The 21,495-nt window shown below is 38.2% G+C and overlaps 1 protein-coding gene across 1 annotated transcript in view; it reads right to left on the bottom strand.

Annotated features, from left to right (window-relative positions):
- Positions 1 to 21,495, bottom strand: part of obscnb (obscurin, cytoskeletal calmodulin and titin-interacting RhoGEF b) — a 565,304-nt gene that overhangs the window by 18,777 nt on the left and 525,032 nt on the right. Inside the window, exons 80-84 of the mRNA XM_051928767.1 lie at positions 15,269 to 15,382; positions 13,682 to 13,849; positions 9,177 to 9,279; positions 8,467 to 8,596; positions 8,250 to 8,355 (exon numbers count right to left, since the gene is read on the bottom strand). Coding sequence (XP_051784727.1) covers positions 8,250 to 8,355; positions 8,467 to 8,596; positions 9,177 to 9,279; positions 13,682 to 13,849; positions 15,269 to 15,382 — 621 coding nt within the window. The remainder of the gene's footprint in view (positions 1 to 8,249; positions 8,356 to 8,466; positions 8,597 to 9,176; positions 9,280 to 13,681; positions 13,850 to 15,268; positions 15,383 to 21,495) is intronic.

The raw sequence follows: 21,495 nt of genomic DNA, 5'->3' as shown, positions 1-21,495 counted from the left end.
TGAAATGTGTTCTTACTCTGAGTGTTGGGGGTGGGGGGGAGAGCTACACGGTAAATGTGTTAGTAACTGGGATTGCACCTCTATAATTGGAAAATTGCTTAGGGATGATACAGACTGGACAACTATATGTTTTAGGAAATGTTTTATTATTGCACTGTGCTGTGACTAAGACAACTTTTTACTGATCGCCTTGAAGATGTGTTCACGAGGGAGGGATGCTGCTGTTAAAACCAAATGCTTTTTCGGCAGCAGGTCCAGATGTGTTTATCCCACTGCTTTTTGTTGTTGCCTCAGCACTCAAGAGGATCTTTAATGCCGACTTACATGCACTGCTCACTTGATACATGCACTGCTCACCTTGGAGTATCTAGTGTGTGTCTATGTGTCGGTGTGCTGGTGACTGATCTGCGCCATGTCTCTCAGCCTCTCTGATGAGCTCCAGATTGACACATTTGAATGTTTGGTGCAGCAGAGCAAATTCAACCTGATCTACCACAGTGGGTTTGTTATCACCTTATTCAATGGTTGGGTTCATGGACGTTAAATGCCGATGAATAGAAGATGAATTAATGTAAATACGTGGGCTACCTTACGCAATTAGTCATCGCATTTTGATGGCGATTCTAAGTGGGGATGATTCCCGAACAGATCTCTTATGCGATCCTTCCACAGTATCTCTCAAAATTATTTAGTTCAAATTGGTTATAAAGATTTCACTCGAGATTATTTTTTTAATTATTATTAATTATGATGAGTCTTTAGTTCGGATCGAACTCGCGCTAGCACTACGCTCAGAATTTGAAAAGCAGCCACCTTAGTTAATTGAGCCACTGAAGGCGTCTTTTCATCATAGCGAACTCGTTACTTTTGAGCTCCAAAAAATATTGTATTAATAAATGAAATATTTTAATACTTGATCGAATAATAACATCTGTGATTTAAGGATTTCACCTTTTCTTTCTCAAATGTGCTTACCTATATCATGGCAAAGTACAGGGATAAACCTTTTTTTTCTGTCTACTCCGTTTTAATTAAGTCAGACCAAAGAAAACATTTAAGGCTATTAAATGTGATCTCAAGAAAAGATGAGGGTTAATTATAATACTAATAACATGAGTGATAATGATATATGATTATAATGATACAGTGCAAAAGTAAATACTAACTGAAAGAGCCGGGAATCCATGAGTGAGGCGTCTTATTTTGTTTAACTCTTGCTATCATATAATGCATTCTGCCTGTCGGCGTTAGTTATACAGTATTTATATTTTTTAGACATCAGACACTAGAAGCTGCTGACGAACCCTTCTCTTCGTTGTCAGTCTGTAGCTGCGAAAAAATAAAAGCAATAAGAGTTGTAACAGACATCATTGAAGTGGATCATACGTTTGTGTAACGTTAATGAAAATGGCCAGGAGGTGTCACTAGAGAGGTGAGTGTCAAATGCTTCGAAGCTTCGATATGATTTCCGACACAATTGCTTCAAACGTGTTGATGCTTCGTGAGGCTTCACTCCGCCCATCACTACTTTACTCTTACTGCACAAATGAAGCAATGAAATACACCTGAGTAATCACAAACATGTGTGATGTCAATTGTCCTAAACATTTAAATTGGGGATTACCATGCATAAAAAAAATGTTACAAGTGTTCTACATGGTGTGATCAAAATTTTTGCAGGTACCCCTAAATTAAAGTGTGCAATGTATACTTTAATCACGTCTGGACTGTTTGATTTGTAACTTTAAATTGTGGAGCAGATGATGTAAATCAAGGAAAAATGTACTTTTGTCCCAAACATTATAGAGCACTGAAAAGGGAAATGGCAGGTTGTTACATTTACAAAAATGTATCTACTTTATATTACACTAGCAGGAGTACCCGGCGTTGCCCGGGAATCTATAAATGGTGAATTTCCTAAATGAAAGAAACAGAACATATAAATAGAACAGTTTTCTGATTGACATTTTATTGTAATAGGTAATATATGTGGTCATTCCAGAGCCTTTGGATACACTATATTTTTTATTTTGTTTTGTGGTGTGAAAATTAACAATTTCTGAGGATTGCCCACTGTAGAACATGCTACGTATGTTCACACGAGTTGTCCATGTGAAAAGCATGGATTTTCCAAATTGGTGCGTTTAACTTGCAATGATTGCCCTTGAGCCTTATTAATTGACATAGCAAAAGCCAAACAAACATGAAAATTGTAGCCGTTTTAAATCAAAGGGTAAATCATTCTTGGTATGAAAACATCTTCACGTCTTGCGCAATGTTTCAGACGCCCTTGAAATAGACTTTTTTCTGGCATCAGTAGTGGACTTTCTAATTCTACGTCTTTTTTTGGTGGCATGGGTATATTAGCGAAAAGCAGGACAATTATAATGTGTTACATGGTATTACGTATGGAATAAGCACCACAGTGAGTTGAATGTACGTTATTTACAATACGTCGGAAAGCGAGCATCAGTCAGTCAGAGAGACCAAGACTAAACACAAACAAACAAACTGTATAGTTTATCTCTGGTGGAGAGAGGGCCTAACTGAGCATGTGCAGTATGAGTATCATCACTCTAGCATGTTTCTAATTGGAGAAATAAGACTTGTTGCAACTGTCCCTTGTTGCAACCGTCCCCAGTCTCCCCTACATCTATATGGTGGCAATTTAAAGAAACATTGGTAAAGTGTGATGCACAGGGACCAAACGTGCCGCTAGATGGCATTTTTCCCAACCAAACATACCCCATGACCTCCTCCTGGGGGGTATTTTTCGTACGTGGATTACTCGCTTAGCCGGATGTAATTGTTGACGATTTGACCTGATCCTGGATCTGTTGGTTTTTCGAAACTCTTGCTGGAAGTGTTGTCATAGCAACACATCCTAATCCGCAAACCTGCTCGGAGCAGGTTTGTTCTACGTAAACAAGGATTAGTTTACACACGTAATCAGTGATGGTGCGTGGAAGTCATCCAGTCATGGCTTCGCCTTTCATGAATGAGCGACCAATTGATATTGGTGCGCAAATTATACAAAGAAAATTTCATATAGAGAGGGTTTTGCGCGATCGGCAAGATCCTTTATTGCTCCCGGAGGAAATTCTGTACGAAAGATAGCCGAGGGGGAATATTGAACCTCAAAGATTTATTAGCTCCGTATATTCGAAGTCAAACTCGGCGAAGTCGGGCTCTCACAACCATACAGGCAGTATGCATTGCTTTGAGGTTTCTTGCAAGCGGCACTTTTTTATATACTGTAGGCGATGCGAAACATCTATTGAAAAATGCAGTTTGCCAGGCAATTCGTAAAGTCTGTTTGGTTCTGAAACATTTCCTTCGGGTTTTCATTGTGTTTCCTGGACACCTGCGTGTGCAGACAAAAGAGGCGTTTCATGCCATTGCAGGTATTTCATAAAGAATCTCACAATCAGCCTAACATTCTCATTACCCAGGGTTTCCAAATGTGATTGGGGCACATGGGACTGATCACAGTGGAGTTTGATCAAACATTATTTGGAAAATGTACCTCTCCTCCTGATGAATAATCAGACACAGTGTCTTCATCAAATATTTGACCTTCATCAATATCTTGTTGGTCAGACACAGGTTCTAGGGATATGACATTCCCTGCAACTGACCCAACAAAAAAGAGGGCTATATGGAACATACCTATGGCACACATTGAGCACAAATATATGCAGTGAGCATCCTTTATCTGAAATGAAGTGACCACTGCATCCTGCCACTGGTTCTGAGGAGGAGCTTCCCCGTGGAATGCCCTCAGAAACAGGGCGATGGGCATTTTGCTGGAGAGCCAACTCTTCTGCAGGGGTTAGGTCTGGACCGCATGGACCTCCACCTATTTTTTGCTTGTCTGCCTTCTTATTAGCTTTAGAATTAATGTTCTTTACATTATATATGATTCTTTATGTCATCAATTCTTTAAATAGTTATATACCAATATTTACCAGTTTGAAGTATATTCTTGTACTTCACTTTAACCTGTTCCTGTGTTCTCCTTGTGCTCATGTTTGATCTGGAATTATGACATATTAAATACTGTAATAATTAATCTGACACATAGGAAATGAAACGCTGCTTTCAGTAAGTACAATGCACATGATGCATTTCATTTGTCTGCCACTTTTTGCAGCCGTCTTTTCTGGTTTGGGCTGCTTTTGCAGTGTTACCCCTTGTGCATATTAAATCTTGAAATTCTTCATGTCCTTCGAATGAAAGGTCTTGTCCGCTTGTGTGGAAAAAAAAATGCGCCCGTTCTTTCGTCATTTTGTTACAGCCTATCAAGGACTTGCTGATCATGTTTTCTAGACTCAATATATATGGGCTTTTCAATCAGTGCGGGCGCGCGCATTCATCTCGGATGATTAGATCCAGCTCGACTAATCTAATACACAGCTGCGTTTGAAAAAACGGCTTATCCGGATGAGTTTCACTGGCATTAACTCATCCAAGATGAGGCATCTGATCTCGGATGGTTTAAGCGACGTATGGAAAATACCCCCCTGGTCACAAAGAAGCCCCATCCCCAGTTTGGTGGCGATCGGACGCCCGGTGCAGATTTGTATGGCGGACAAACAAACATACATACACACATACATACATCGACTGTGCTTTATATATTAGATGTATTGTTTATGGTCCTCTATTTAACATAACTCGATCGTGTTTAATTTATTGAATCTTGTGAGATGTACAATATACTAATTTCAGTCATTTAGGCAGAAGTCAAAATAGTTATATTTAGTCCTCACCGGAAATTAATACGCACCAAGAGGATTCATCGTCAGCGGAGGCAGAATAACTTAGTGGTAAAGTCATGTGACTTTCAAATAAGCAACAGGTTGTAGGGTTGAGTTATTGTCGCCGGTTAAGAGCGAAAGGTTAGTGAAATAAAAGTTTAAAAAAAAACATGAACACGAGAAATATTCAGATATTCCTTCAAAACACTTAATAACACAGACTAATGTTACTCCGTTTTACGTTTTTCCGTGTATTCTCTTTAAATGTTTTATCAAACTAGCCTCACTAACTCACATGTCAGTAAATGTACTATTATATTGTCTAGATTTACTCGCTTAGTACAGGTATGTTTACGTACTTGAAGGAAAAAAGTTCTGACTTTCATTACGGGTCAACTACTTTCAGCATTGCTGTTCATTAGTATTATCATAACATTGCTCAAACAGATAAATACTATTAATACAGACAAATAAATAATACACCCGAGTACAATGCAGATGCCGAATTTGCTCGTTTTGAAAATAAAGAAAAAAAATTATTTTGTGAAAGAAGGTGCCAAGCAGCAATTTTTGCACTTTATATTTTATTAATATTTAACATCCATCCATCCATTATCCAACCCGTTATATCCTAACTACAGCGTCACGGGGGTCTGCTGGAGCCAATCCCAGCCAACACAGGGCGCAAGGCAGGAAACAAACCCCCGGGCAGGGTGCCAGCCCACCGCAAGGCGCGCTCACACACACACACACACACCAAGCACGCACTACGGACAATTTAGAATCACCAATGCACCTAACCTGCATGTCTTTGGACTGTGGGAGGAAACCCACGCAGACACGGGGAGAACATGCAAACTCCACGCAGGGAGGACCCGGGAAGTGAACCCGGGTCTCCTAAATGCAAGGCATATTTAACATTTATTCTATAATATATACAGTTACATAAATATAAATAAATGTATTTTATAATATAATATCCATGGTGCATTTTGTGTTCATATTTAGTTATACATTGGTCATGGCATTCTGGCACAGCCAAAGAAGCAGTGTTCTCATACAACTGTTGTACATTTCAGTGTTTGAATACTAATCGTTTGTATTTTTGTTGGTTTGTATTGTATTTAACAAATAAAACTAGTTTTGGTTTAAGCAAACCTGTTTATTTCTTATTAATAACTTTGAACATGAACTATAAAATGATACTGGAACAAGTATAATTGCCAACCTAACAAGGTTATAACTAAGTAACTTAGTAAGGTGCATTTTTTAAAAGGTTTATAAAACAATTGTTAAAATATTATGCTTTATTGACATGTTCATTTAACATAATATAATTAATTTAATAGAGAATGAAAAAGTTTCATTCATCTCTATATATAAAAAATCCAATGTCTGTGTGTACCCCTTTTCATGAGAGAACTATTTAACGGATTTTTTCTGTAATTTGCTTAAACATTCTGGCTGATTTTACGTCTTCTCTCATCGTCCCAAGTATCATAGTTCGCTTGTAAGAGCGATATATTCATGATAATTTGAGAGAGACGCAGCGGGCTGAGGGGAGAGGGCAGGGCCCTCCTCACTCACACACCAGAGTCAGGGCGTATCTTACATCCACTTAGCTAGCGAACGAGAAAACTACTTAACAGATTTAGATTGGACTTTTTTCTTGAATTTGATTGAACATTAAAGTTGATTTTGCGACTTCTCTTATCGCGCTAAGAATCATAGTTTACTTGCAGGAGCGTTATATGTACGCTAATCCAAGACAGAGGCTTCGGACTGAGGTGGAGAGGAAGCATGACGTCAGGAGCAGGGAGCCGGGCAGGACCCTTCTCGCTGTCCTGTTTCACTTATATGTGGGCGAAGCTGCAGGGGAAGGCAAGAAATATCATGTTGTTTCAGGATATATTAATTTACTGCATCCTCTTTAATAAAATCCCTGTGTGCGTCCAGGTGTCCGTGTGTGTGTGTCTTCTGGTGAAGTGTGCATGCATGGGGCATGGTGCGATACGCGATATTATTGTCACAGAAAGTTATAGGCGTTTTGCGGAGATACAAACCAGTATTACTGCGAGAGGAAATTAAAGGTACACAATACAGTGACTCATCTTATAGCCACATACAAGCCAGTATTACTGTCAGAGGAAATTAAAGGCATATTACCGACGCGCACGCCTGTATTACCGCCAGAGAAAATTAAAGGTATATTACAGACGTACAAGCCAGCGGACGTACAAGACAGTATTACTGTCACAGAAAATTAAAGACACACAATACACGGCGGCAGCTCATGAAGAACGGTCAGCTCAGCAAGTAAACATCAACAAAAGAAAGGCTGAAAGAAAGAAAAATACGACCAACAAAAAGAAAGAGGTCAAAGTCCCTTGCCATTTAATATAGACTGTTCCTACTAATGTTTATGCACTACTGTTCTAGCGCTGTTATTGTAACAGGTTAAATGACTAGTTAAGTATAATTAAATTATTTTTGATAAAAACAATTTTGTTATGTGCAACCGATGTACACATTTTTTTTTTATTTTAAGCTGACATGCCATTTTTTTCACTGAGGGCACTGTAGATACAGAAACACATTGGCTTAAAAATCTTTATGTTTGTATCAATATTTTTTATGTAGGAGCAACATCCAGAACCATCACCTTTTTGCTGTCTCATATCATATTTAATGCTGACAGGATGACATCATTTGAAAAAAAGTTAAGGCAACAGATGTAATCTGAGCTTTTTTTAGATAGGTTGTCCCTGCCTCTAAAATAGCTACATGAGGAAATTGCTTTTAAATACCAGAAAACACAAGATGGGGAGACAAAATATTATAAGAATTTCAGTATTTATGTTAAAGATATCTGCAATACATAAAATTAATAAAAATTACAAAAATGGAGACTATGCATGTTATAATCAAACTGTTAAATATATTAATGAAACTGTCTTTGGAGTGCAATATATAGCTTTTATCTCTGTCATATAAAAATGGATTTTACATGAAATACCAGCCAAGTGCATTTCTGGGCTAATGGGCATGCTTCTACTGTAAGGAATCTCAATGTTTTCCTTGTTTAAAGTAACCAAGATAATTATCTAAGCTTTCATCAATAATTTAAATTTAACAAGTACCTTTCCACCAGCACTAGAAGACAATAGTGTAAAATAAACAGGAGGTCATTCAACACAGGAAGCAGAAAAAACTTCTTCATTCTGAATAATGAGAGCCTAAAATAGGTTTGTCAGTCACCTGGTCTTATATGGCATAACTGGATGAAATACTGGAACAAAAGAGCAGCTAAACTTACAGTACTGAGTGGGATGATTTAGTTAGTCAGTCTTCTTACATGTACCATATTTTGTCTAAAACAGAATTGATTTAAAACAAGAGCTCAAGAATGGCCACAGACACATTCTTTACTACAATATATAAGAACATATAACAGTTAAGAACTTTGTAATAAACACAGTCATTTCTTACCTTCTATGGTTATAGATTGTTCCCCTAGTCTTTCTGGGATTAGCAATGCTGGGGGCTGCAAGCATAACTCAGCAAAACAAGTAACAGTGCCTAATCTGTTCTTCAGCTGTGAAAAATGAGAAGATGTGTAAATTCTCTCTTTTTTAAATACTGCACAAGTGTACACACTAATTTATTATGAGGATCAGGGGTAAAAGTATGAATTATGCTTGAGTACCTCACATTCATATCGTCCAAGGTCATTCTCTCCAGGGTCTTTGATGACTAAGACTACGACTCCACTACGAGTTTCACTAAATTGTGAAAACTTATTTTTATCTGTTATGAGTGTGCCATCCTTGTACCACCTGTAATAAACAAATTAATTTTTATTTTACATTTTCACATTGTGCAAATCAAGACAAGATGTATAAATAACTAGTTATACAGATCTTAAATTATTATATTCTAAGCACAAGTTATTTCTGTTTGAGCATCAATGTTGTTTTGCCTGTAATATTTAAAATGTTATATAATTCTACAACTTAGTATACCTGCCTATGTTCTGAAAACTATTTTTCAAGTCATAAACCAATCTAATCAACATTATGAAAACCAGGTTTGATGGATATTTTGGAATATCCTCTATACTGTATGTCTCATTGATTAAAGTATATGCTGTCTTCAATGAATGACTGATGTATGATTTTAAACATCACAAGCAAAATGTAGATGTAGGACGTTAATGCTAATAAAGTATTAGAATTGTTAGGTAATATAATCCATACCATTAACTTTACAATTTGGTGTATATGACAAACTTACCACCAATAATGCAGTTAAAGGTTTTAACTTTGGCAACTACTTACAGTGGGTGTCTTGGTTGTAATGGAAACAAAATTATTAATTATTTGCTTCTTCTTGATCTCAGCTTGACTTCAGTTGTACCTGATTTGTGGATATGGAGCCCCTTGAATGGTGCATAAAAACTGTGCATCTTCTCCCTTGATGAGCTGAGCATTCCTTAACTTGTTTACAAATCGAGGAGGCACTAAAAAAGGCATGTAAAACAAAGAAATTACGAACTCAAATAGAATTCACATGTGTCATGTGAAATCCTTCATTTGTTGGAGTTGTTAGTCCCCTAGTTATGAGTTAAGGTAATTAAGTTATACTGTACACCAGTTAGTGAAATATCTGTAGAATGCTATAATTTAAAATAAACATGTTTTAAGTAGATGCCTCACCTCATATACAGATGCGAAATCTGCAAACAAATGCAACATCACATTGTACTTCTGACCAGGATAACGAAAACATACACTTTTCATGAAACATGCTCACCGGGTTGATTGCTGTTTTTGAAGTAATAACAGGTCTATCTTACTAATGAATGTAATTGTATGCTGTGAACCAATTCGCTATTTTGCCCATAGGCCGGTCTGCAGCTCTACAGTTAGGTAAGAACATGGAAACTAGAAGTGGGTAATATCAAGAATAACTTCTACAATGTGAACACTGTCAAAATCGTGGCATCAACAATACACTGTCATACTCTTCAGCATCACTGAAACCACGGTAAGCACTAACACCTTGTGAGAGAATATTTTTAGGGTAACATAGCATTCATCTTAAAGAAATAGCATAAAGGGTTAATAAATATCAGAAACCTGTCCAGAAACCAGATACTGTATGTAAATTCAATAGTTTATAAAATGAACCTCTACCCTTTGTGTCTTTAATCACTCTGACCATGCTGTATAAGACTGTTGTAACGGAAGCTCCCTCTCCAGCACGTTACTGGTGTTATCCAAAACAGACTAGGTTCTGGTGCAATACATGCTGGATGAAAGTCATGACTGGTTAATATGCAGACATAGTACACCTTGGCAATGCAACCGTGGCTCTAGGGATACATAATTTTTTTTTCTGGTGGAAAAGGAGCCAGAACTTACAATATATAAAAAGTCTACTTAGATTGAGTTAAACTCTCCTATATTGATCAAGTTTGGCCCTTTTACTCTAGGTGGGTGTGGGGATACCCTTAATGTCTATGGTAAATACTTCACCATTGCAGTTGTATTAGTGAATAAGATGGCCACCTCCATTTCCAGATGTAAACAGAAAACCTTTACAGTTTGACTTTAACAGCTTCTCACAATATTTGACATGTTTTGTGACAATGAATTTGTTATTCAAGAGCTTACCACTTACTGGCCCTATAGCTTACCTAAGGATAGACTGAGATAACTGCAGTGGTATGACTGCTATGAATGGCCTGAACTGGAGTCAAGAATTGCTACTTGATTTCTATGCAAGTCAGAACTGTTGATCAAAGATGCCACCTTTGAACATATTATTGTTCATAAACGTACCTGGCACCAGAGTAGGAATCAGCAATACAAATGTCATACCCTTGTAACAGTGATTGACTTTCTAGTTGTGTCATCTGTTCTGGAAACTAGGATAAAGATACACACTGATCTGTAAACAAATTACCTCATGCAGATATATTGACTCAGATTGATGCAGTGCTAAGAGAGAGATTAGGAAAAACTAAACTGGTAGTGAGGGTACGTACAGTCTTGCCACTGAAGGGGCTTCTCTTGCATCTCAGTAGACAGCATGGGGGATGCAGACAGAAGGGACTTTACAAAGAACCAATAATGAAAGCAGCTTTATGAAGCTTCAGCCAAAAGGTTCTCAGTGATTGTCATAGCAGTAAGTCCAGGGTTTATTGTTGGACACTAACAGTGACAGAAGCTATTAGGTTAAAGAAAGACAGCTTCCATTACTGAAACATACAAACACATATAAAGTGGTAACTGCAATGGTGGTCAATGTGAAGGACTACTTGTGGAAGAAATGTATTAAGGCTATGGGAAGTTATGTTTAGGAGCTTCAGAATGTTTACATCAAACAACTTCATGACTCAAGAAGGGTAGCTGGAAGACTGTCTTTGCTACTTCCAGCAGTTGTGGAGAAATGCTGACCTTGTCAGTTTGTGGAAGAGAATCACACAGAAAATGGCACTCTGAGCAACCACATGCAAATGGAATATTATCTTTGCATACCAGTAGTTAAGTCAAATCTGTTAAAATGCTGGCTTGGGATATTGGTTCTCATTCCTCTTTTCTTATTTTTGATTTTCAAGGTGAAGCCAATTAATACATCTCTGTTGTTGGTGATGTTGTTGTCTTGGCTTTATCGGCCTATGATTTTCAGTGAGCAACCCATGGATTGGGATGAGGTCTCAGATCTCCAACTCTGAGGCCTTGTCATATTCAGGTAAAGAATGATTTGCTTTGCTTTTTATGCCAGCAGCCATACCAACTGCACTTCGCAAGAGGTCATCCACCTGAAGCCAAATATGTTCGAGCCCAGCCAATTTGGGTTGCTGCTGAAAGAATTGTTGGTGAAGCTAGCAGGGGGTGCTTACTCAGTGGTATGAATGTGGATCTCAATAACCCAGTGCAGTAATAATGCAGCCGTCCTTCGGATGAGATATAAAATTGAGGTCCTGACTCTCTGTGGTCATAAAAGATCCCTGGGCATCCTTTGTATAATGTAAGGTGCATCCCGATGATCAGGCTAAATTACTGTCTATGGCCTAGTCACGATGCCCCTGTAATCATCCCCCTTCTCTAACTGTCTCTCTCTCCCCACTTTACCACTTAAAAGCTCATGCGTGGTGAGCATGCTGGTGCAAAAATGGCTGCTGCAGTGTTATCCAGATAGATGCTACACATTAGTGGTGGATGAAATGGCTCCTCACTCACTAAAGTGCTTTGAGTAGTGAGAAAAGCACTATTTAAATGTAAAGAATTATTATTATTATTATTATTATTATAGGGGTGTTTAGCCTCCCAGAGTGAAGAAAGTCAGCTACTTAGGTGTTTTATTCAAGAATAAAGGAAAAGATTATCTTAACTTTGTTGAATGAACTGCGGCAGTTCCATGCAGAATTGTAAACGCTTTCCTTGGATGGAGAGTCTAAGGCTAAAAGCAGAAGGTAATATCTGAAAAAATATAATGCCATGTAAAGCAACAAAAGGAGATTCCTGCACAGAGCTGTAAAACAGTCCACAATACAGGCTGAGGCACTCAACAAGATAGGACCACATTGGATTAGAACTGCTGCTTCTCAGGATTGTGAAAATCCCACTGAAGTGGCTCTGCCTTCTGCTCCTTCCCTTCTGGTGTTTCTATTATAAAATTCAAGCCATACAGTGGTCATTTTGATAAACAGCACATTTTGAGTGTGCATTTATACTGTGTATTTTTTTTCTTGAACATAATAAAATTATTATGCTATGTATGTAGATTCCAGTTTTATTTTCATTTTGCATTTTTGCAGTGATTTTTACTTGTTTTATTGTCTTACATACTCTTTACCATAACAGCATCTTGTGCACCATTACTTTGAATACGTATTGCCATTCCGAGTTTGTTATGTGTCTGTGAATATTGTGGTATCACTATATCTTCTGGTATAAATACAAAGGCGTTTGGTATGTTCGGTATCCCTCATTGGATAAAACTTTTGTCAAAGTGCTCTTAGACTAATTAGCATCTCAAAGAAGATTTTAAAAAGCTTAGCTGTCTGTTTGTTATAGTTTTCACCATTCCTTTGTTTATGACCTATGATTTTTCTCTTGCCCTTTAAAACAAAGACCTTTTGGTTTGGTTAATTTCTTTTTTTCTCTGAAATTGAAGTAACAGCGAAGAATGAATGATCTGAGGCTGCTTACTGTTGTCTGAGCCCTGTTTTGAACCGTAAGAGGAAGATTGTGTGTATTTTGTTTTGTATCCTCCAACCCCATCAAATAGTCATCTATCGCTAAAAGAGACTTTACCAAACACTGACCCATATTTGCCCGAAGAACTAAACTTTCAATTGAAAACTTCTTCTGACTGATTCCGGTGGTTTAAATATCCTATGCCATTTCTACATGACTGAGCACCATTCTGCAGCATCCACAGTCACATGCATGCACCTCATTTAAAATCTAGTACAGTAGGAGCATGTGCCTGCATTAACTTGTTCTGATTTGCATCATAGTAAGACACCTGTTGTACTCCATCTTTCAGTCCCACACACAAACTTGCTACTGGTGTTCTCTTCTGTTGGATATTTAACTATTGACAGTGTGTTCATGTATCCTCCAGTAAACTGCTGCCTGAGCAACACTGGTAAAAGGAAAGAAAGAATGTGATGCAGACCACAGTTTGTGCACCTAAGCTAACCTTTCCACACTCTCCTCTCTCAGTGCATATGTCCTTCAGCTACACACAGCATTGTTGCCCTGCGCCACAAACTTCTACAAAGAGCCATAAACACGTTAAGTTTCAATGTCTTTTAAAATAGTCTTTTTAAAAAATCTACATGACAAAAAGTAAAACAAACAAAGCAGTGAAGTCCCTCTTCTAAACACAGCAAATACTTTACCTACCTTGAACTATAATTTTGCCTAGTGTACTAACATTTCCAGCAATGCTTGTTGCAAAGCACATATACTGTCCAGAGTCTTCAGCTGTTAAATTATCTAAAATCAGAGTGCAGGAACCATCTGGGTCTTCAATGATGATGTGATGTGGATCTATCTCTACAGCTTTTCCATCTGAAAAAATAAGGCATTTTATGGTTTCAGTATGGTGAAATAGAAGCCATTTTTAAATATCTGTTAAACATTTGATAGCTTAATTGTTCATACAGTGTGTTATACAGTATGAACAATTATGAGGGTATGGAAACAGGGAGCTACTTCCAATGAAAACAGTCAAAAACAATTTTAGCTCTTAGTCAATTAATTTATGATTCACTGCCCATTCATTAAATGTGAATGTTTTCTGTGAAATAGGAGAACAAAATAGGTATGTTTAATTTTCCGTCCTCATTAGAAAAACACTGTTTACTAAATACTCTGTCCAAAACATTATCATCTCTGGTAAGGACTAGAATGGGATTCTATAAGGTAATTTGCTGGAGAACAAAATTTTAAAAAATGTTTAAATAAATGTAATCTGTATCTTTAACCATTTTATTGATGCTATTTTCATTTCAGGGTTGAAGGGAGTTGAAGCTCATCCTAGCTGCATTTGTGCAGACAAGATGGAAAAAAGCCCTGGGGCCTCTTGTGTAACGCCCTGCATAAGTTGGGAGCGTGCAGTGCACTGCACATTGCCGCACCCACCGTACAACAAACCACCTGAGGATTCCAAATTAGGACCCGAGTGCAGCCGTGTAATAGGTGAAACCTCAGCATCATGCTAGTTCGAATGGAGTGGAACAGTGTGAGGTTTTTTACAGTGACTGGAGTGCCAATCCTGCCACCAACTGTGTAGAATTCATACTAAAACATGGCATACAGACAAAACTAGAAATGTGAATATGCGTGAAAAAAATCCCAGATGCATAAAACTGCAAGTTCCACTCTATGTGCAAATGCCTACAGCCCCACCCCGACTCCTCCCAGAATTTCACATATTTGAATATCCAAATCAATACAAATTGCCCCTTCCATTCAGTGTTTTGTTAAAAGACAATGGCAAAAGCACATAGAAAAAAGAATTTCATCGAATGCAAAGTGGAGGCAAGAAAAAAAAAAGTACTATTTATTGGCTTAAGCAGTGGTATAAGCAACAAAAAGAAATTAATGGAGTGATACAGCGAAGTGGAGACACTCAAAAGTTCAATCAGAAAGCCGAGTCAGAATTAAAAAAGAAGCAGTCAGATATCAAAGTCGATGTGAAAAGGCGAGTCCCAGCCTACTGTTTGTTTATTCTGTTTCAGACAATATTACAAAAGCTGACCCCTTTACCGAGGTTGTGACTCCAGGCGGTGATGGTGCTGCTGTGTCCACACACACCTCTGCCTCAGAAACCACCGGGCACTGCATGAAATGCTGTCCATGAAAATATCTGCCTTAAATAATATACTGCACCACGCAAAAACCCCATCCATTCATTTTCTGTAACTGTTTTGTAACTATGCTGCCCAATTCTAAGTCTAGGAGGCCAGGAGGTCTTGTTTGTCTTACCTTTATACCAGCTGATGACTGGCTTTGGATTCCCTGTGACTTTACAAGCTAGTTTGACAGTCTCTCCCAGCTCTGCTGTGCAGTCACCCAACACTGCTTCAAAATCAGGAGGTACTGATCAACAAACAAAAAAAAAAATGTTGGTGTCAATATTTATTTATTGTTATATTTTTTCATTAAACAATTCACTAAAATGACTAAAAGACACAATCCCAACATGGAAAAGTCATTCTGCATAGCCAAATAAGCTATTGTCTGATTTATCTGGTTAGGGTATTTTTTGATCTTTTGTGTTTTTTTTTATGGCTCTTCTTTGTGTATGCTCTGAACTACACATTTTCTCTGCTTTCTGTATCTACGTGCAATTGGTCACCCTGTTATTATACTTAATTCAAGGGAGAGGCTGGAGTAAAGAAAAAAAAATGCTAAAGCCATGTAAGCTTTCTAATGTTTTGGCAGTTTTGACAGTTTATGTATTACTGTCATTTTTATTTTCTTCTCTTTTTTGAAGGTAGCTGATATATAATAGATTGAAAGTACAGTTTCAGTCAGTTAATTCATTTGCCATATTCAGTAGATTTTGTTTTGATAAAAATTCAATAAAAATTGTTAGCACCAGCATCAGTATAGAGAGATATTTATTTCAAGTCTTTCTCTTATAATTTCCCTTTATTTGTGATTGCTTTCAGAAAGGAAAAGGCAGAGATTCAATAGCATTTGCCTTGGTGACAACTGACAGTTCTTTTCGGTTCTGCATTGTAGTATAAATAGCCTAACTTTGTAATATTTATATATTAACATGGGCATTTGGGCTAGAAAATAGCAGTGTTATCAATTCTTATATGTTAGATGCTAATCTAAATTTCAGTAGGAAAAAAAAAAAACATTATCCCCCTTTCAACTTTATCAAAAGCTTTTTTAGCTTTTGTTGTGTTGTCTTTTTGATACGGGTTTATATCCGACTTTATTCTCGTTAATTCTTGTTTGTTATTTTTATTGTTTTTATGTATTATTTCGATATACAGTAATGCACGGACTGGAACATCAATGTTGAATATATTGTGTTCAGAAGGACTTTGAGTTCAAACAACTAGAAGGGTATTCCACGAAGTGCACTTAATTAAAAAGCCTTGCTTTAATCAAGGAGATGGGCTTATTTCAGACATTTTCAGAGCTACCAAAGATGATTAAGGAAAATAGTGCTTGGTAACTGGGACTGCTAAACATAATTTCATTCTACTGTGTACCATATAAAGCTTAGTGTAGTGTTTTGGCTTGCGAGTTCATGAAATTCCCATTCAATGAAAAACATAACTTTGCAGAAACTTTGAAAAGATTTTTTTCTTTGCTAGCATATCTAATTTTGCTGAATTCTCATTTAAAGGAATACTCCACCCAAAAACTGTATTTTTCCATATGTTACTTACCCCATGTACTTTATAGTGGTGGCGAAGAATAAAAAAATTGTTTACAATTTTTTCAAGCAGAATGGAGAAAAATAAGTTTATGGCATAACAGCATACATAACATGCATAGTAACATCAATTCTAACCCAATGTTTAAGTGCAAAAGTAAAATAAGCAACACAATAAAATTAGTTTGTCTTAGTTTGGAGGCGTATAAAGTTTTGTATAATTATAATATCATAGCAATAACATAAACCAGGCTAAATAAAAAAACATGGAGATGAGTATAACATATAGGGATCCTGTGGAAGAATAATTTTAGGGTAACTTAGCATTCATCTTAAAGAAATAGCATAAAGGGTTAATAAATGTCAGAAATCAGGTAAAGATCAAGTAAACAACAAAATGTACTGAAAGATAACTAAGAGATGACTAAGAAGTCAGCAGATGTTCTGTAAACAACCAGAAAGGACAATTGTTATTGGTGGCGCAACTCAAAGGTACAGTTACAGTAGGTCCATAAATATTTGGACAGAGACAACTTTTTTCTAATTTTGGTTCTGTACATTACCACAATGAATTTGAAATGAAACAACTCAGATGCAGTTGAAGTGCAGACTTTCAGCTTTAATTCAGTGGGGTGAACAAAACGATTGCATAAAAATGTGAGGCAACTAAAGCATTTTTTTAACACAATCCCTTCATTTCAGGGGCTCAAAAGTAATTGGACAATTAAATAACTGGAAATAAAATGTTCATTTCTAATACTTGGTTGAAAACCCTTTGCTGGCAATGACAGCCTGAAGTCTTGAACTCATGGACATCACCAGATGCTGGGTTTCCTCCTTTTTAATGCTCTGCCAGGTCTTTACTGCAGCGGCTTTCAGCTGCTGTTTGTTTGTGGGCCTTTCTGTCCGAAGTTTAGTCTTCAACAAGTGAAATGCATGCTCAATTGGGTTAAGATCAGGTGACTGACTTGACCATACAAGAATTTTCCACTTCTTTGCTTTAATAAACTCCTGGGTTGCTTTGGCTGTATGTTTTGGGTCATTGTCCATCTGTATCATAAAATGCCGCCCAATCAATTTGACTGCATTTAGCTGGATTTGAGCAGACAGTATGTCTCTGAACACCTCAGAATTCATTCGGCTGCTTCTGTCCTGTGTCACATCATCAATAAACACTAGTGTCCCAGTGCCACTGACAGCCATGCATGCCCAAGCTATCACACTGCCTCCACCGTGTTTTACAGATGATGTGGTATGCTATGGATAATAAGCTGTTCCACGCCTTCTCCATACTTTTTTCTTGCCATCATTCTGGTAGAGGTTGATCTTGGTTTCATCTGTCCAAAGAATGTTTTTCCAGAACTGTGCTGGCTTTTTTAGATGTTCTTTAGCAAAGTCCAATCTAGCCTTTCTATTCTTGAGGCTTATGAGTGGCTTGCACCTTGCAGTGCACCCTCTGTATTTACTTTCATGCAGTCTTCTCTTTATGGTAGACTTGGATATCGATACGCCTACCCCCTGGAGAGTGTTGTTAACTTGGTTGGCTGTTGTGAAGGGGTTTCTCTTCACCATGGAAATGATTCTGCGATCATCCACCACTGTTGTCTTCTGTGAACGTCCAGGGGCCTCATGTATAAACAGTGCGTACGCACAGAAATGTTGCGTACGAATGTTTCCACGCTCAAATCGCAATGTATAAAACCTAAACTTGGCATAAAGCCACGCACATTTCCACGGTACCTCATACCTTGGCATACGCAATTTCTCCGCTCGGTTTTGCAGACTGGCGGCACCCAGCGTCAAAGCAGTGCTACTGTTCCTGTGTGGTCACCCTTTCTTAGACTCACGTTCCTGACGCGGCTTTATAAATACACTGAAACTAACTGCATATTGTTTATTAGTGTAATGCATCTGATTGTAATTAACCTGTAGCAATATAATGGTCCAGGGAATAGCCATAGTATTCCAAATACCATAACTGCTTTAGCGTTGTTACTCTCACTTCATCTTCTTCTTCTTTCAGCTGCTCCCATTAAGGGTTGCCACTGCAGATCATCTTTTTCTATATTACTCTCACTGCACCACTCGGAGTATTTATATCACTGTATCTGAGTGGGGAATCACAGCAGCAATTGATCGGAAAGAGAATTATCGGTATACAGTTTCAAGTAGGCTACACACTACCTCAACCACGGCAAAAAAAGTCAAAGCCTTTCCTGTACGGACCTCGCGTTTCAGAAACAGTTTCATCCCAAGAACTATAAACGCACTCAATCAGTCCATCAAATGCTCCTTGTAGAACTGTTTACTTATAAGTACAATTACCTCACTGTAAACTTACACTACAGTTATAATATTGCACAACCTGCGCCACTTTATAAAGCGCGTATGATGACAATATCATTTTTAAGATGAAATGCAGCAAAATATGTTGCTTATAGTATACAGATAAAACTTTAACTTCTTTTAAATAATCTGTATTGTTAATAATTAAACATGTAAGGACACGCTGCCGCAGCGCTAGCTAGTTCACGGATAGCTCCTGCCTTGCGCTGTATTATTGCTGGTGCTGACGCGACACTGGAAGGATAGACGAATAGAATAATTAAACATGTACTACGAAGATATTTCAATGTTCCTTAAAAGTTTTGAAGAATCGGCGTTCTAAGCTTACAGATGGCTTAACGTCTATTACAGAGCTGATTGTGTGGCGATTGGGTATTTGGAGAAAGCAAAGTAAGTAGAGGAATTGGAGGTTAGTACGTTTGAAAGAGACAGTACTTCTGTAATAAATTATTTCATCGAAGGTCGCGCATGGCGCAGCAAGCCTCTTGCGTGAGATATGAACAATCACTGCGCCACCGTGTTCCCATTTTTAATAACATGCTTTCATTCCTATCATCATGAAAATGATATCACGTATACATCTCAGTATTTTAATTATTCAGAGAGCTGTAATATCTCGAATGTAATGGATTCTGTGTCCTGTTGGAGAAAGAGAAAGAACGGAAGCACGTAGTGATTCACACACATAGAGCACATAGAAGATCAAATACAGAACAAAGCATTTAACGTGCTACTTGAGAAACTAGTAAAATAAACGGTTTTAAGATGAAGTTTATGATGTTCTACTTTAATAGCAAAATAAACTACGTGATTAAAGTGGAAATTTCGAGATTAAAGTTGACATTTCGTGCATTTTTCCCACTGTGTGCCTATTTTTTTTCTCTGGACCCTAATAAGCTTTCATATGACACTCAGATGGTGGGTTACGACTTGCCTTTTCACGGCGACTTTGATATGTGATTTCTTTTTTATTTCTTTCGAGTTTCTCCGACACTCTGTCACTCGATCAACTTTCTTTTGTTGATTATACCACTGTTTACACCAACAAATAGTACGTTTTTCCTTTGCCTCCACTTGGTATTCGCTGAAATTCTTATATTTTCCCCTGTGCTTTTCCCATTGTCTTTTCACAGAAGGCTATTTATATTGATTTGTAGTACTAGGGTGTTGTATCGTGTTAGCCATTATGAATGTAGAGAAAAGCCAAGCAAAATGACACCTTTTATTGGCTAACTAAAAAGATTACAATATGCAAGCTTTCGAGGCAACTCAGGCCCCTTCTTCATGGCTGAAGAAGGGGCCTGAGTTGCCTCGAAAGCTTGCATATTGTAATCTTTTTAGTTAGCCAATAAAAGGTGTCATTTTGCTTGGCTTTTCTCTATATTGATTTGCATATTCAAAGAGGCGTAATTCTGGGAGGAGTTGGGGCGGGACAGAAGGCGCGTGCACGTGCGTTACTTTTCATGCTGATCGGGATTTATGTAGTGGAAGAACGTGAAAGTTTGCGTGCGCACAGATTCCTGCATCTGGATTTTTCTGTGCGTACGCACAATCCCGCTTTTGTGCTTACGCCATGTTATAGTGTGAGTTCTACGCACGCCGTTATACATGAGGCCCCAGGTCTTTTTGCGTTGCTGAGTTCACCAGTGCTTGCTTTCTTTCTCAGGATGTACTAAACTGTAGATTTTGCCACTCGTAATATTGTAGCAATTTCTCGGATGGGTTTTTTCTGTTTTCGCAGCTTAAGAATCGCTTCTTTCACCTGCATGTAGAGCTCCTTTGACCGCATGTTGTCTGTTCACAGCAAAATCTTCCACATGCAAGCACCACACCTCAAATCAACTCCAGGCCTTTTATCTGCTTAATTGATAATGACATAACGACGGACTTGCCCACACCTGCCCATGAAATAGCCTTTGAGTCAATTGTCCAATTACTTTTGAGCCCCTGAAATGAAGGGATTGTGTTAAAAAAATGCTTTAGTTGCCTCACATTTTTATGCAATCGTTTTGATTCACCCCACTGAATTAAAGCTGAAAGTCTGCACTTCAACTGTATCTGAGTTGTCCATCCATCCATCCATTGTCTCCCGCTTATCCGAGGTCGGGTCGCGGGGGGCAGCAGCTTGAGCAGAGATGCCCAGACTTCTCTCTCCCCGGCCACTTCTTCTAGCTCTTCCGGGAGAATCCCAAGGCGTTCCCAGGCCAGTCGAGAGACATAGTCCCTCCAGCGTGTCCTGGGTCTTCCCCGGGGCCTCCTCCCGGTTAGACGTGCCCGGAACACCTCACCAGGGAGGCGTCCAGGAGGCATCCTGATCAGATGCCCGAGCCACCTCATCTGACTCCTCTCAATGCGGAGGAGCAGCGGCTCTACTCTGAGCCCCTCCCGGATGACTAAGCTTTTCACCCTATCTTTAAGGGAAAGCCCAGACACCCTGCGGAGGAAACTCATTTCAGCCGCTTGTATT

Source organism: Erpetoichthys calabaricus, chromosome 6 (genome assembly GCF_900747795.2).
Source record: "Erpetoichthys calabaricus chromosome 6, fErpCal1.3, whole genome shotgun sequence".
In the NCBI taxonomy this organism is placed as follows: Eukaryota; Metazoa; Chordata; class Cladistia; order Polypteriformes; family Polypteridae; genus Erpetoichthys; species Erpetoichthys calabaricus.
This window is presented reverse-complemented; position numbering and strand designations above follow the sequence as displayed.